Raw genomic sequence first — 15,823 nt, 5'->3', positions numbered from 1 at the left:
CTAAGAAACAGCTAAAACAATTCACGCAGGGCCTTACCGAAAAGGAGGAGGTATAGTTTGCACTGAAAGACCCCAAGTGTGTCACCGAAGGGCTCCATGAAAGCATCCTGTCCCATGCATGCAGTGACCTGTTCTCGGTGGTAACTTGGACCAGCAGCTGCTGGTTTATTTGCTAGGGAAATTAGCAATGAGGTAACAGACCCTATCTTGCCTCTTGCTTCTGTGATTTGAATACAGAATGAATGTGTATACAAAGGACACAGGGAGTGGGAACACCTGTTATATGCTTTGCAAGAATACAGGCTTATGGCTTTCAGAAGAGTTTCTTAGCAACTACCAGTAATTGTCTATATATTTCATAAATTATACTTAGTTATTAAAAATCACATGAAGGAAAATATCCTTTTCAGTGACTTTACTGAAAAATGGCATGTTTTCATAATGAAAGAATATTGTGAAATTTCCTTAAAAACAGAAGCTGGTTTTCTATCATGCAAAACTATGCCATTATTATTTAAAAATTAAAAAAAATAAGAAAATAGAAGTATCTCATGTATCTGCTAAACAGTTATAAATCTTCGTGAAGTCACTAACATGTAAAAATTCTACCGATGAATCAAAAGAGCGCTCCAGCATATATTCAAAACATATTTTTTCTATGCAGTGTTTCCTATTATAGTGACTGATTTCATTGAATCTTTGAATTCATCTTAGTTTTAAAAGCAAATCACAGGTGTGTTTCCGAGTAGGGCTGAGGCATGGACCATGCATAATTATAATGAAAAGCCCAAGTCAAGAGATAGTGTCTGAGGCAACATTTTCACAGCGGATGCATAGAGGAAGTGAACCAATGATCTAGAAAAGATCTTACCTCTACTGTAATGTCCAGGTTACAGTTTCTCAACCTGGTCTCTTCATTGTCATGGCAGCAGATAGTCTGAGCATGTCTGCTTAATTTACGAAGTTATTAGTTAACCCCTATTTGCAAGAACACTCTGGTTCTAGCTTTGCTATATAAAATGTTAATTATATATCCAAATCTGCATCAAATCATCAAATTAAGTAAAATTCCTTGCATACATCAGTTTTAACAGTAAAGGCCCACTGAAGAAGTTCAATGACAAGAGGGGAAGGAAGAATATACCTCAAGCATAATTAAAGTAAAAAAGGAATGATAGTAATTTTGGAATGCAAGTTTGGAAACTCTCTTTGCATTAAGGCTCTGAACTTTTCTAGAAGGACTTCTATAAGCCAAGAAAATAAGTGACTATTGGGAAAACTAAGTCCTCTTCAGAGACCAGTCACTTTCAGATCCCTCCATGCTTCAGAAAAATGGCAAGAGCTCCTCACACTTCCACCACCTCCCTGTAAAATAATAACAATGCCACAACTTGCTCTGTGCTATCTCTAAATCTGGTACATACATCTATTGCAGCACTTATCTCCTTAATCTTAATTTATTTTATTGGATGTTTATTTTCCCTCTGAGCTCTAGAATATAGAGAATAATCTTATTCATTCATGGATCTTGGGCACGTAGCATAATGCTTAACTAGTATTTTTGTTAAGTTGCTCCTCCAGAAAACAAAACTCTAAATGCTCCTTGGCCCCTGTCTTATGATTCTCAGTTGATGCGTAAGAAATACAAATAAATTTTAATATTGGATTGCACAAAATACAATCTGGAAAGTAATAGGGAAGTTCTACAGATACCACATAGGCTCCCCCAACATCTTTTAGATTGATATTAATCTCCAATTGCCTTTATTAAATTAGCTCTTTCCAGTGTTTTTCAATCTAGTGCTGGATTATAACAAAATTTGTTGGGTCCTTGGCAAAAAGAGAAATAAAGACAAGGTACTGTGTTTTTTCCTTAGTGTTAAATATACTCAATATAAAGGAGTTTTTTATTCTGAGATTTTCTTTGTTGTATTTGAAAATATTCTCTCTTTCATGACATAAGGTGATAGTAGATGCTACATTAACAAATAAATGCCAATATGAATCTTACTTGTAATCTTTGTATTTCAAGGCACACATTGAAATATACGGCACATCTAGGTAAAGGGCTACTGGGATAATCATGACAAAGCGCCCTCTAGTGGTAAACTGTAGATATAAACTCATACCTGCTGGAGTCACTTCTGATTTCAACATGTTTATACAGGAAGTGAGAAAAAGAGTGCTCAAATCAACTGTTGTTAATTTTTACATGAGTCTTAAAAATAGTTTGAAGTGTTTTATAATTATAAGATTTTCCTACCATCCATATCTCACATCACACCTGTAACCCACTGGGAAGTTCTGCTGTATCATTCCAGTCAGGAAAAAAGGGGCTGTAGTGTTACTATTTACCAATCTTAGTGATATTTGCATTTAAAATGAGAAGGCTGATTAACCTAAAACAATCTATATTCATGGTGATTAAACTGCAAGCAATGCAAGGAGCCACTGGGATAGAGCGTGTGTGTGTTTGTGTGTGCGCGCACACATGCATTTGCAATGGGATATGGACACATATACTCCCGTGCAGGGGTGTGTGTGTGTGTGTGTGTGTGTGTGTGTGTGTGTGTGTTGGAGGCAGGGCTTTTTATTACCTCTCAAATCACACTACACAGTTTACAGTCTAGTTTATTTAAATTGTAGACTGGTAATACTTCATACAGTAAATGTCTGCTGCATAAATTTCAAACATCCACATTTTTAATCACAAGTAGCAAGCATGTGCACATTTTGCAGTGGCAGAAACAATTAAGAAGGAGAGGTGGTGAAATGCCAAGGTCAATGTAGATGTAGAACAGTGGGGAATAAGAAGAACTGGGGAGAGAAAATGTTTCTTATTGTTGTAATTAGTAGATTCTCTCCAGTTTACAGGGAGAGTTAGCTGCCAGAGGAGGCTATCACATATGCCTATGCCTGTGCTAGCGTTCACTTCTGTAAAGTCCACAAAGCTACCTCGCAGAAGCCTTTATCTATCTTATATGGCTGCTAAATACTATGCAGTACTGTCTTTCTTCCTGGGCACCTATTTAGGTCACTACTTTACCTTTGACAAGTGTTCTGTTTTCTGTTATGGCCTGCTCAAGAAATGTAGTCATATCATCTTGGAGGGGCTGTATCTCTCCACTGCTTTGGTATTTGTGCAGTGGTAAGTAACTTTATCTTTCTAATCAAACCAGGATCTCAGCTTTTATTTAAGCTTCCAGATATTCCTCCTGTTTGGGCCATTAGAAATATGCCCTTATCCTACTTTACTACTAATCCTATTGCCCTGAATCAGATCAATTTACTTAACTCTCGGCTCTGATGTTCCAGTATGCAAAAATGGGGTTAGCACTTCTCTACCAAGGAATTGGTATCCAGCAAACCTTCCCCCAAGATTTGTTGGCAGATCATCTAAACTTTCCATTACTTTGCACTGGCCTATCACTAACAACAGCTCTCAGGTAAATGTGAAAATCCTGACTAAATCTTACAAATAAATACCTTTTTGAAAATTGGAAAGGAAATAGCATGCCAAACCTTTTACAAAGTGTTTTTTAGGATGCCAACTTTTTTGTTTTGTGAGCGTAGACAGGTAGAAATGAATAACATAAGGTTCAATTATTTCATATAGTGTTAAGATATGCTGAATTTGGAAATATAGTTTACTTAGACACCAGTGCTTACTTTACAAGCTTTCAATATTATAGTTACAGCCTTCAAACTTTTAGAAGACTGTAACCATTTTTATCCATTTCTTCAGTTTACAGGAAATAAAATAAAATGTAGAGTTTTGGAGTAAAACAAAGTTTTAATACTTTCTTGCTTTTTCAGTGTCAAATAGATAGGGATAACACTCATTTTTCTGAATTTGGCCAATAGAAATACACACATTAGATTAAAAAAAAACTTTTTTGGGGGATCATCTTTAACTTTGTGTATCTGAGTGTGTGAGGGAGAAAATTCTGGGGTTGAATCTGGGTTCTAGTCCTAGATCAAGCTCTCATGAAATATGTGGCCTCGAACCCTTATATAGATACGTTTTCTCATCTTTACAGCATGGATTTGACATGCTAGAGCTGGACTGCCTTTAAGAACCACAGAAGATTTTAAACACACAAACATCCCCAAAGAAAATAACAATAATAACAGCACACACCTCAGGTGAATCTGAACAGTCAGGTTTGAGAACTACTGAACTCGGATCACCCGTCAGATACGCTTTTAAACTAAATTGTGAACTCCTTGTGACCACAACCATACATTATCAATCTAAAGTGCTTACTATAGTGTTGCCTTGAGCTCAACAATCAAGAAATGTTTATTGACTTGGGTTTTATTTTTATATGCTAATATGGCTGGCAGTTTTTGTTTCTTTTGATGCTTTCAGGGACTTCTAAATATTGAAGATTTTCACATACAAATAACAGTCTGACAACTAAGATTAGAGAAGGTAAAGAATAAACTAAACTAGACTTGCCCTAAATGGGACCAGAATTTCTTTAAGGGGTTAGAAATAACAAAGTCAGAGAAGCATATAGGCAAACATAATTTCAAAGGAATTGCTGAATGCAGTGATACAAGAATACACAAGGTGTTTCTGTTGGTGTGGAGAACTGGGCAGAATCAAACTATACCTAATTGTACAGTGCTTTACAATTTATACATTTCATTCAACTACATCATCTCATTTATCCTTACAAAGCCCTATATAAAATATTGCAACCTCATTTGTAAAAATTAATAAAACGAGGCTCTGAGGGGTGAGAAAATAGAATTTCAGAATCAGAAATAACCTCTGTTAGTGTCCCCCAAACTTCGGTCATTTGCAAATCACCTTTATTAGTTTTGCCATATCTGACCACCACCCATACTGTTGTTTACCCAGTATTTTTTATTAGGTTGACACACTAACTCTTTTTATTCTAAGAAATATTTTTGAAATTATGGGTTTATAAAAGTTTATTATGATAACTTTTAAAAAGTTAGCATTATAATAAAATAAAATTAAAAAATTTGGTGCCATGCTTTAGAACTTTCTTCAGCACAATACATGGAAATCTTAACACACCTGATGACCAAACCTTCAGTTTCTGCTTGCACATCTGCAGTAATCTTAGGCAAGTTCCTTAATTTCGCCATACTTGCTTCGTCATCTTTAAAATGGGAACCCACAGGATTCTTGTGTGGATTAATAAAGCCATATATTTAAAGCTATTAGCAGTTTCTGACAGGTACTCAGCTTTCGATAAGTGTTAGCTATTATTACTAGCTTTAGGGCCGCTTTCTTTTTCTTCTTCTTCTAATATTCTCATAATTGTAAAGTCCTTTTAAAACTGTGTCCCCTGTTCCCTTCCCCAATTTGACTAAACTGCCAAAAGTTGAAAAGAGGACTTCAAAGTGACACGTATACTCATTATTGTTGTCGTATTTCCCGTCATCACTTGCCTTAGAGTACGGAGGTAAAATAATAGGCGGGCGTCAAAATCCTTCGATTTTAGAGCTTTTGCGGGGGATGCCAAGACTGAGGTAGAACAGCCCTAACCCTGGCGGGCCGCCCATTGGGCAACCTAGAGCACACCTTTCCTCAGGCCAAACCCAGCGCGCCCGGGGTAGTCTCGAGTTCTCAGATCACCTCTCAGTGACAGCCCTTTCTTGAGTTCCTTCTCCTTCGCGTCAGTCTCTCGTTCTCTCACCCCGCCCCTCTAGACCAGGTGAGGTTTCCTCCCTCACACTCCTAGGGGGCATCGCGTCAGTCTGGCTTATATATTGTCTCCTCTGAGTTTGATCTTTCGCTCAACCCCTAGTCACCTCTGACTTAGGTTTCCGTCTCGCCGAAGAGTAGCTACCACCTAGTGCAAGCACCTTCCCACCTTCCGTAAGACCGGCGATCGCAGTGGTCGCTCTGAGCAGTAAGATTTACCGGCTTAACTGAAGCACCCGCTCCTTTGCTTGCTGGGAGATGTAGTCCCTGGACTGGCCGTTTTAGTTCACTGTTACTATCGCCGGCGGCCAGAAGACTACAATTCCCAGCATGCCCAGGGACAGACAGGATGACCTGGGTCGGCGCCTCCACGTGACCACCCACTATGGCTTCCCTGTGTCAGGTCCAGCTGTGTAGTGGCTCGGTGTGATTTGTTAGCTATTTGAGGCAGGGTACCCTCGTCAGGACTGAGACATGCAAAAAATTAAATCTCTCATGACCCGACAGGTAAGTCGCGGCGGCTGAAGCAAAGGCTTCCTTCATCTCGAAAGTGAGAGGAGCCGAGATGTTCTGTCCCTAACCGGTGGCGGGCGGAGACCTAAGTTATGGGTGGTGGCAGGTGTCAGGGGGACTGGGAAGCCGGGGCACACCCTGGAAAACTCACCTGGGCCGCCTGGATTGGAGCCCTGCTCCAGCAGGTACCCGCCTCCCAGAAACATTCGTATAAAAAGAAGTCATTGAAGGAATCAGGATATCTTTGTCTCCCCTCCTTTTCTTTTTGCCATCTTTCCAGAACAGCCCCAGCTTCCTTGCAAGGTCTTCCGCATCCAGGCTGTCTGTCATATGTGAGCTGATAGCCTGGGTATGGTGGTGTGGTCTGTGCAGTAGAGGTGACCTGGAAAGAGTGAAAATGGATGATTTTAAGACAGCATTTGTAGCTTTTGGATTTTGAGCAAGTCCCCAAACTTTGTAGCTTACTTGTCGGGATGTAAAAATAATTATTTTTGTTCATTTTATTTCACAGTTCTGTTATGAGGGTCATCAATAAGCTAATATATGTGAAAACTCTTTGTGAAATTCTACTTTAAAACATTTATTTTTGTCATGGCAAAATACTGATCTTTTCTTTTTTTCCCAGAATGAAAATTCATGAATAAGAGCTTTGGCTATTTTGTAATCTGTCTCATAAATGTTAGGGACCTCGTAATAATGCCTCAGCTTCGTTTAAGAAGTGCAGAAATTTTCTTTTATGTACTTATTGATTATGACTTTATTTTAGCTACCTTATTTACTTCAACTTTAATATTTCACTAGAATTGGTCATTTTATTACTTTAATATAAAAGATAATTAAGATTAGAGTTTTAAATCAACATGGCTTTTAGAAGTTTGGAGAATGTGGAAGATAATCGTTTAGTGGAAGGTTTATTTGTGAGATTTTTTTCTTGTTGATTACAAAAAGAACTCAAATTCCACTTTCTTATTTAAGAATTCACAATTTGAGAGAGATATAAACAGGTTACAAATTGTATATTTCTCTTGCATAATACACAAATGACCCTTACATGATTATTTTAGTTATGTCAGATTATTTTGTTAATGGTATGAAAATATATATCAAAATGTTCTGTGAATCATAAAAATATTTAAGTAAGTGGCTAGTAACATTTGTCAGTTCCTCACATGTGTGGAGTACTGGTATTATGCATCCTGCTACCTCTTACTTGACAATGAGTTTGGGTCCTGCTGTATCCTGTGGTAGCTGTGTGACTTTCAGCAAGTTACATAACGTTTTTAAGCATCTGTTTCCACATCTTTAAAATAGGAATAATGTGTACCTTATGGAGTTAGCTTGATAGTGGTGTTTATATGATACAATGAAGTTAAAGAGATTAAGGTGTTAACAGAGTTCCTGGGCATTATCAAGGAAGTGCTTGAACATAGAGACCATTAGTTACATTGGCTACATTGATGGTGGGAAAGCAGGAAAACTGGAACCAGGCTGTTGCAGTAATTCAAGCAATAGATAAGTTCATGCTGACTTTGGTACCTGTTTGATTTTTCAATCAATATATACTTTTGTACATTATATCACTAATACCTCTGAACTGCCTTTGGGAGGCTGAATTTGGACCTTTGTGTATCAGCTAAGTTTGATGCTCTCTCAAGTTTGTTGCCTGCCATACAGTTCAGTGTAGTTAACATTGTCATAATTGTATGGTAGCTGTGGTTGGTTTAGGTTTTTTGACCTCATTTTGTAAAACTGAGGAGAGAAAAAAATTTCAGATAGGAGTGATAAGTGTATGTCTCCTAAATGTAATGCAATTTGCTGAAAATGGTCACACTTAAGCCTTAGTTGCTTATTGAATTTCAGCACGTCAAACCTGTGTTTAATTGGAATGGAAAAAAATACATTAAAGAACACATACAAAAAGCTGGAACCATACTGTGTACAAAGTGAGGTAAAATTAGGAGTTTTGCACACATATTTAAAGTTATCCTAATTATATATGTTATGGCTTGACTTTCACATATTTGATACTGATGCACAGTTCTTGAATCCATGAGGTATGAAATTAGTGTGCCTCCTATTTACATCGAGGGTTTGAATTAGTACAGTTGGTTATTGGGTTAAATTTAACAGGATTACAAATAAGTGTACATGAAAGTATTTCTTTTTTTGAACCTGTAGAATGTGCTAATAATATATATTGAGTTAATGTGGAGAGATGGAAATTAAGGTCTGTGAAATTTAAGTTTTTGGGCATTTCAGCTGTCCTGGGAACTTTGTTTGCAAAATAATGGGAGGAAGGAAGGCTTTGTTAGCTCTCTTTATTTAAATGAGATCTGTTCTTCATCTTTCTCCATTATGCTGGCCTCTGTTCTTTCAGTCCATTCAACAAATGTTTATTGAGCACTTTGTGCCAGGCACTATTGTAAGTAAAAAAAAAAAAGACAAGTGTTAAGGCAGACATGGTGATAAACACTGTAGAGGAAAAGAGGATAGAAAGTCCTGGGAATTGTTGGCGATTTGAGGTCACTTATAATTTTAGATAGGATGGTCATGGAAGGCCTCGCAGAGAAGGTAACATAAAAAGACCCGAAGGGAGTGAGGAAGTGAACTCTGTGATGTGGATATTTGGGAAGGAGCATTTCTGATGGAAGGAAAGGCAAATGCGGAGGCCCTGAGGCAGGAGCTTGTTTGAGAAATTGCAAGTGGCCAGTGTGGTGAAGTGAGTGAGGAGAAGAGTAGTGGGAGATGAGGTCAGGATAAGGTTAGATGACTGAGGGCAGGAAGCTAGATCATATAGTACCTTATAGGTAATAGCAAAATCATGGCTTTCATTCTGAGTGAAATGGCAAATAGAGGAATGATATAATCAGACATAACACTTCAGACAGACCATTCTGACCCATGTTTTAAGAATAGATTGAAGAGGGGAAAAGAGCAAAACCAGGGAGACCAGTGATGAGGCTACTATGGTAATCCAGGTGAGAGGGTGGGTGTAGGCCTTCTACCCTAGTGGTGGAAGTGTTCAAAGAGGTCAGATTGTGAATATCCTGTAAATGTAGAGGTGACAGAATTTCCTGACAGATGGGGTTTGGGCTGTGAGGGAAAGAGAAGCATTAAGGATGACTCAAAATAGTTTGGCCCCAGCAATTGGAAGAATGTAATTGTGATTTCCTCGGATGGATAAAACTGAGGGAGGAACAGATTGAGGGAAGGGACATGGTTTTTGTACTTGTTAATTTGACAGCCTCTTAAATATTCAACTGGAGAGATACAGTAGGCAGTTGGCCAGATGAATCTGAATTTATGGGGCGAATCCAGGGTATAGCTAAAACTCTGGGAGTTACAAACATGTAGATTGCATATAAACTGGTTAAGATCACAGTGGAATGAGTGTAGATATACAAAGAATCTAAAGTTGGAGCTTTTGAGAATCCAGTGTTAAAAATTCAGGGGGAAGCAGTGGATCCAGGAAAGCAGAATGAGAACATGAAGCTCGTGAGGTAAGAAGTCTTAGCTTCCTGAATGGCACCTGGAATATAGCAGATGCTCAATAAATATTTGTTGCATGAATGTGTGATAAAGAGAACAACCTAGAAGAGTGCCTTGAAGCCAAGTAAAGAATTGAAAAGAGTAAGGAGTGATTAGCTGTGTTAAATGCTGAAGATTGGTCAAGTAAGGTGAGAGTGAGAATGAGAAATGTGCTTTTGGATTGAGCAGCATGGAGGTCCTTGGTGCCCCAACTACAGCAGTTTTCATCAAGTTGTGGGGAGGAAAGCCTGATTAGAATGGGTTCAGGAGAAAACAGGGGGAGAGAAATTAGGGACTGGGTGTAAACACTCTTGAGTTTTGCTGAAAGAGAAGGAAACACAAATCATCACAGATGCTGCTTTGGATGGATAAGACATAGTTGCTGGTTTCATAAATGGAAAATGAGATTAATGTAGACATAACTGAAGTAGTCTGAAATGTTAATCTGATTTGGGTAAACGAAATGCAGAGGTAAGTGTTAATTTATGATGAATTTTCTATATGTCTAAACTGGGGAATTATCAACACAAAAATCAAATACAAAAGAAAATCAATTAGTGGTAAATGATTAGCATCAAAGTTTTAACTTAATAAAGGTGGAGAACTGCAGTTAAAACCATGACTTCCTGCTTTAGAGAGATGAAGATAAAATAAGAATGACTTCACTTGTTAGTAGAAATTTATAAAATTGATAAAGTGTTGAAGATCTAAAGTACAGTTGAATGTCAGATGTGCTTTGAGACATTTATGTAATTCTTCATTTCTGTTTTGATAAAAGGAAAACATTTCTGTCATAAAATATTAAGAATTAGGGTTAATCATCACAGAATGCTTGAGATATATGAGACAGTATTTTTGGCTTCTCATATACATTACCTCTTTTACTTCTTATAATAGCCTATGAATGATCGTAGAATATAATGCACAAAAAGGATAGATAAGTTGTTCAAAACCACAGCAAGAAAGTCAGGATACAAGCTCAAGTGGTTTGCTTCAGAGCCCATTACTATAATCACTTCACTCTACATCCTCTTAACATGTACACAGATTTTCAATTTGTATTACTTTTATTTTGTACATTTGGCAGAAATTTGCCGTTTATTGGTATTGAATTGTTATATGGTGACTACTTTTTCTAGATACTGGTATATATCACATTTACATTGCAGGCATTGGTTTCTTTACACAGTAGCGCTGGGGAAAGAGAAATTAAATATGATATATTTCTTCAGGGATTTCTATTAGATTAGTTAAGCGAATCTATACAGATGGTCCCCGATTTACTATGGTTTCATTTAATGAATTTTTGAGTTTATGATGATTTTATTGAGATTATTAAATGTATTTTCCACTTATGATGGGTTTTAAAAATTTTTTTATTTTAAGTTCAAGGGTACCTATACAAGTTTGTTATATGGGTAAACTCGTGTCACAGGGGTTTGTTGTACAGATTATTTTGTCACCCAAGTATTAAGCCTAGTACCCATTAGTTATTTTCCTGATCCTCTCTCTCCTCCCACCCTCCACCCTCAGGCAGTCTCAGTGTCTGTTTTCTTCTGTATGTTTCCATATGTTCTCATATGATGGGTTTATTGGAACATAACCCAATATGTAAGTCTAGGAGCATGTGTACTTTGAAAAATGTTTGTTTAAAAGACGTGTCAATTACATTTTAAAAATGTATTTTAGGGGTGGTCATGATTTGGAATCAAATTGGGAAGTTTTAGTTTCATATGTGTATATATAATGTATTTAGAAGTGTAGTTTGGTAGCTCAGCCTTGCCTTCTTTACCACTTTTGATGCTATTCCCTCATGACTGTTGGTAAGAATTCAAGACAGGGAAGAACAAACTGCCCAAGACTAGTAACATATTTTTTCTCCCTCCCTCATTGAAAGGCATATTAAATCTCATTAGGCCTTTCTTTTTCCAGCAAGTATTCCTAGAAATTTTTTTGCAATCAATTACATATTCCCATGGGAACAATGTGCTAATTTGTTGGAGATTGGAACCTGACCAATGACTTCTACCTAATAATTTCCTCATTTCTTTGTTGTTTATTCTGTTTCTGGAACTTTGCTAACCACTGGGCTACAGAGGCAAATAGGACTTTGCCTCTCCCTTTCCTTAGGACTTAAAGTTTGGAAGAGAAAGATACATTTAAAATTTAAAGCTTTACTACTTTGGCTGAGGTATTGTCTTGGAAGATGTCTTGCTGAGGTATTGTTTTGGAAAATGCACACTCCTGGTCCAAATCCAGAGAAACCTATTAGGTTTATTTTAGGGCCTACGAATCTTACTGTTAGCAAGTTCGCTGGGTGATGTTGATGGTCATGATCCAAGGGTTATACTGAGAAATACTGTGTTCTTTGAAGCTTAGGGATTTAGGAAGACTTTGTGGAGGAGGTAATTCTGAAAGTGGTGTGTTGCTTTCTCATTTCTTGGAGTGGTAAGTGTGTCTAAGGGAGAAGGGGAGAGAAGAGTGGGTGGGCTAGATATTCTGGGGGTAATGAAAGACTTGGGGTTGAGGCAGAGCACTTTGTAATAAAAAAGTGTAGATATGACTAGTGGTATTTTACAACAGGGAAGAGAAAATACACATCTCTATAGTTTAAAGATAAGCAAGCTCTTCTCTAAGTCTCAAGTAGTCAACATAAGCATAGCATGTATTTTGGTTACTAAGGACCCTCAATGTAGGGCACCTAAAGGACAATTTGTATCATCAATCTCTCTTCAAATTAATAATAGCTAATTTTGCCTAAAAACTAATATTTGCAGGGACCTTAAATGTCTGCTTTGAATAGTCTATTTTTAAAAAGAGGATTTTAAAGAAAATGCAAATTGCTGATTTCTTTCTATTTTAATAATTTCCCCTGTTACAGATAAAGCTTTCAGAATCCCTCAGTTGATGTGAATATAGAAAGTACAGGGCACCAAAGAACTAAAGGACAGGTAGAAGACAGTGAGATATGAGACTTCAATCTTAATTTATGCAACACGAATTAGATATATTGGTGGGAAATAATCAAGTAAAATGAAGGGATTACTTATATGTTAGCTTAGTTGGTTAGCATATTGCATCTGTAAATCGTAATACTATTGCTTGGACTTTTTTCCTGATTGATTTAGTAATTATTATTGTATATACAAGCGCTTGTATAGAATGCTTTTTGTTATGTAAGTTTCTTTACTTTTGGCTGTTTTTAAATCATAGATGACTTAGACTTCCACCGTTAGCTGTACAATTGCTGTATAATACTCTTTTATTTTAAAATACCAGAAGTACATCATTCTCTGATTTAGTAATAGTACTATATGTGTTAAATGATGATTACTTTTAGAATGTGTGTTCCATATTTTGAAGCAGGAAAATTTCTATTTTTAAAGTGGTCATTTCTGTTTCAGTAGGTGTATTCTATCCTTTTATAATTCTTCAACATGATTAAAATTTTCCTTATCTTATTTTTTTTAAGGGTCTGAAAAGCCCTCAAGAAAGCCTCAGTGATCTTGGTGCCATAGAGAGTCTCCGGGTCCCTGGAAAGGTATCGATCTACATGTGTGAGCGTGACTTTTTATTTCCTTAAGAAAATATGGTTGCCGCTGGATCATAATAATTGATTCACAGAAGCTTTTCTTTCCCACAGGCAGATGGTGGTTAAGATAAGCTGGGTAAATTTTTATTGTACAGTAGGTATAGAGCTTGTTTCATTACACATTGGGATGCAGTATGTATGATTCATTATAGCAAAGCAAAAAATGCAAACTTGACAAATTTGGAATTTATTGTATTAAATTCTTAGCCTGAAAGCAGTTATATATGTGTGTATACACACACACACACACACACTCTCTTACTGATTTATGTGCTCTAATTTGTAGAAATAAAATAAAATAATTGACTACTGACTTTTTATACTCTTAACACTGTGCCAAAAATCATAATTATATTTTTGTTGTGGAGCAGAGGTTTTTCAATAAACATCTAAACCATAGTGTTTATACTGAATTGTATAACTTATCTCCTAGATTGTAGGAATTTTAGATTTTAATTGTCTGATATTCATGTGAATTTCTCAGTTTACAAATTTTATATAGGTTATTTGAAAGCTAGCTGGATTCCCCTCAGAATTATTAAGTATTGTTAAATCCCTGCTGTTTTTCTGGAGTGTTGCTGCTCGGAGCTGCCCATGTGAATAGCTGCTCCATCACAGATTAAGTTGGCATTTCTGAATGTCTGTTTTTGTATTTTTTTAATTTGAGAGTGACACGTGAAAATACTGTTTGTTTTCTGCATCAGGCATTTGAAAACACAGGGCATGCTTCTCTTGATCAGCAGTTTAAGGCCTCTCCTTACACCTCAGTGTCAGCTCCTTAGGAGGATGATTTCTCATCTCTTTCAGGTGCCTTGTCTGCTGAAGTGAATTTTGCACTTATGTATTGCTTTTATTTTGGGTTAGACCCAAACATATTCTCCAAATGCAATAAAATTATAACCAACTCTTTTGCATGAAATGGTTCAGACAAAAACTTAAAAAAAGCATTCCATATAGTTTTATATAATGTTATTAAAAAATATTGACTATGAAAAGGTTGGGAAATAAGAGATAGCTATAAATTCTAATTGACAATAATTATCTTTATTTCTTTGACTTCAGAAAAAGATGATCATGCGTTATGAACATACCTTGAATTTGATTGTATTACATATTGCGGAATCAATGTTAAATTGATGAGTGAACCTCTTTAAAAAAATACGTGACTGTCTTAATAAGAACTTTCTGTTGCATTTCCACCATGAGCCATGATGTTTTCCCAGTAGTGGTTGGTAGTGAATTTATGGTGATCTCATTACACAGTCTTCTTATTGACTCTGCACCCCCAACTCCATCAGTGACCAGTGCTGTCTTTACTTTTAGGGTAACTGGCCTTGGGTGGAGTGGCCAGTCTGGTATCAAAAGGTCAGCAAATATAAATCGTTCAGATGAAGAGTAAGCCTAAAGCACTGGTCTCTTTAGCACATACTGAGAAGCTAAGTTAGTTAAATAATAAAACAGTTAATAGTAAAAAAGGTATTGATGCTGTAAGCTTACATTTAACCTTAACACTAAGAAATCCCTACAAGCTTCATCTGCCTGTTTGTTTTTTTCTGTGTTCTCCTATAGCATAACAAATGATGGAGGGTGAAAAAAGCTGCTGTCTTCTTTCTGGGTAGTTCTGAGAACATAAGAGTGCTGAGTCCAGAGAGTGGCAAAGCTCCAGTCAGTAAACTGAGTCTTTGGATAAGGTTTGAAGTCAGTACTGATATAAAGAGTTAAGAAGACTCATATTCAGAAATTCCCTACACAGCATAGCTTGATGTAACTGTAATGTTGAGTATTTTTCACAGTGTAGATATGACTTTATACTTAGATCATACACATATATTTTAATGATTTATTTTTATATAATTGCTTTAAAATTAATGTTGCTGCTAGTTCTTGATGTCATTGAAAAAGATCTTTACTTAAGATCTTTTAAAATTAAGATTAAAAGCATTTTAACAAAATGGAAAATGTTAATTCAAATGATTATTTTAAAGTAACCTTTGCTTTAAATATAAAATTAATGTATACTCTAAACAGAAAACATGATAAACAGAAAAAGGTATCTAAACAAAAAAAAAAGTCACAAAAATCACCAACACTGTCAAGGTTAACATTGCCTACTGGTCTTTTCCCTATGCATATTCAACAAATTTATTGAGTTTCTATGTGCTAGAGATACTTCCTAGGGATTAGCAGTATAGCAGAGAAAAGACAAGAGTTCTCTCCAAAAGCCAAAACTTCCCTGTTGTCAGAGAGCTTACTTACATTCAAGGCCAGGGGTAAGGAGATTACAAATTAGAATACTGTGAAGGAAATAGGGCGATGAGATAAACTCTTTGAAATTGGCAGTTATTTTACAGGAAGTAGTCAGTATAGCTTTTCCACTCTCCCTCCCCAACCTTTTCAAAATGGTATTATACTCTAGAAATTATTTGGAAGCTTGGGTTTTTAATTTAGTTATATATATATATGTTACATAGAAAATTCTCACAGTATATTCTAGGTTTAAAAAG

General features: G+C 36.4%; 2 protein-coding genes across 3 annotated transcripts in view; one reads left to right on the top strand and one right to left on the bottom strand.

Annotated features, from left to right (window-relative positions):
* The window catches only part of HEPACAM2 (HEPACAM family member 2), a 43,889-nt gene extending 38,475 nt beyond the window's left edge, over nucleotides 1–5,414 (bottom strand). The window contains exon 1 of one of the 2 annotated variants that reach the window (XM_023226588.2): nucleotides 5,054–5,414. In XM_023226588.2, coding sequence (XP_023082356.2) covers nucleotides 5,054–5,087 — 34 coding nt within the window. In that variant the 5' untranslated portion in view covers nucleotides 5,088–5,414. Of the gene's footprint in view, nucleotides 1–37; nucleotides 340–5,053 lie in introns of those variants that run through there. The other variant, XM_023226591.2, reaches the window with a different exon arrangement.
* Nucleotides 5,415–6,032: 618 nt separating this feature from the next.
* Nucleotides 6,033–15,823, top strand: part of VPS50 (VPS50 subunit of EARP/GARPII complex) — a 43,709-nt gene continuing 33,918 nt past the window's right edge. Inside the window, exons 1-2 of the mRNA XM_026449226.1 lie at nucleotides 6,033–6,193; nucleotides 13,200–13,268. Coding sequence (XP_026305011.1) covers nucleotides 6,161–6,193; nucleotides 13,200–13,268 — 102 coding nt within the window. The 5' untranslated portion in view covers nucleotides 6,033–6,160. The remainder of the gene's footprint in view (nucleotides 6,194–13,199; nucleotides 13,269–15,823) is intronic.

This window comes from Piliocolobus tephrosceles, chromosome 8 (genome assembly GCF_002776525.5).
Source record: "Piliocolobus tephrosceles isolate RC106 chromosome 8, ASM277652v3, whole genome shotgun sequence".
NCBI lineage: Eukaryota > Metazoa > Chordata > Mammalia > Primates > Cercopithecidae > Piliocolobus > Piliocolobus tephrosceles.
The sequence above is the reverse complement of the archived record's forward strand: the minus strand, read 5'-3'. Positions and strand labels throughout refer to the sequence as shown.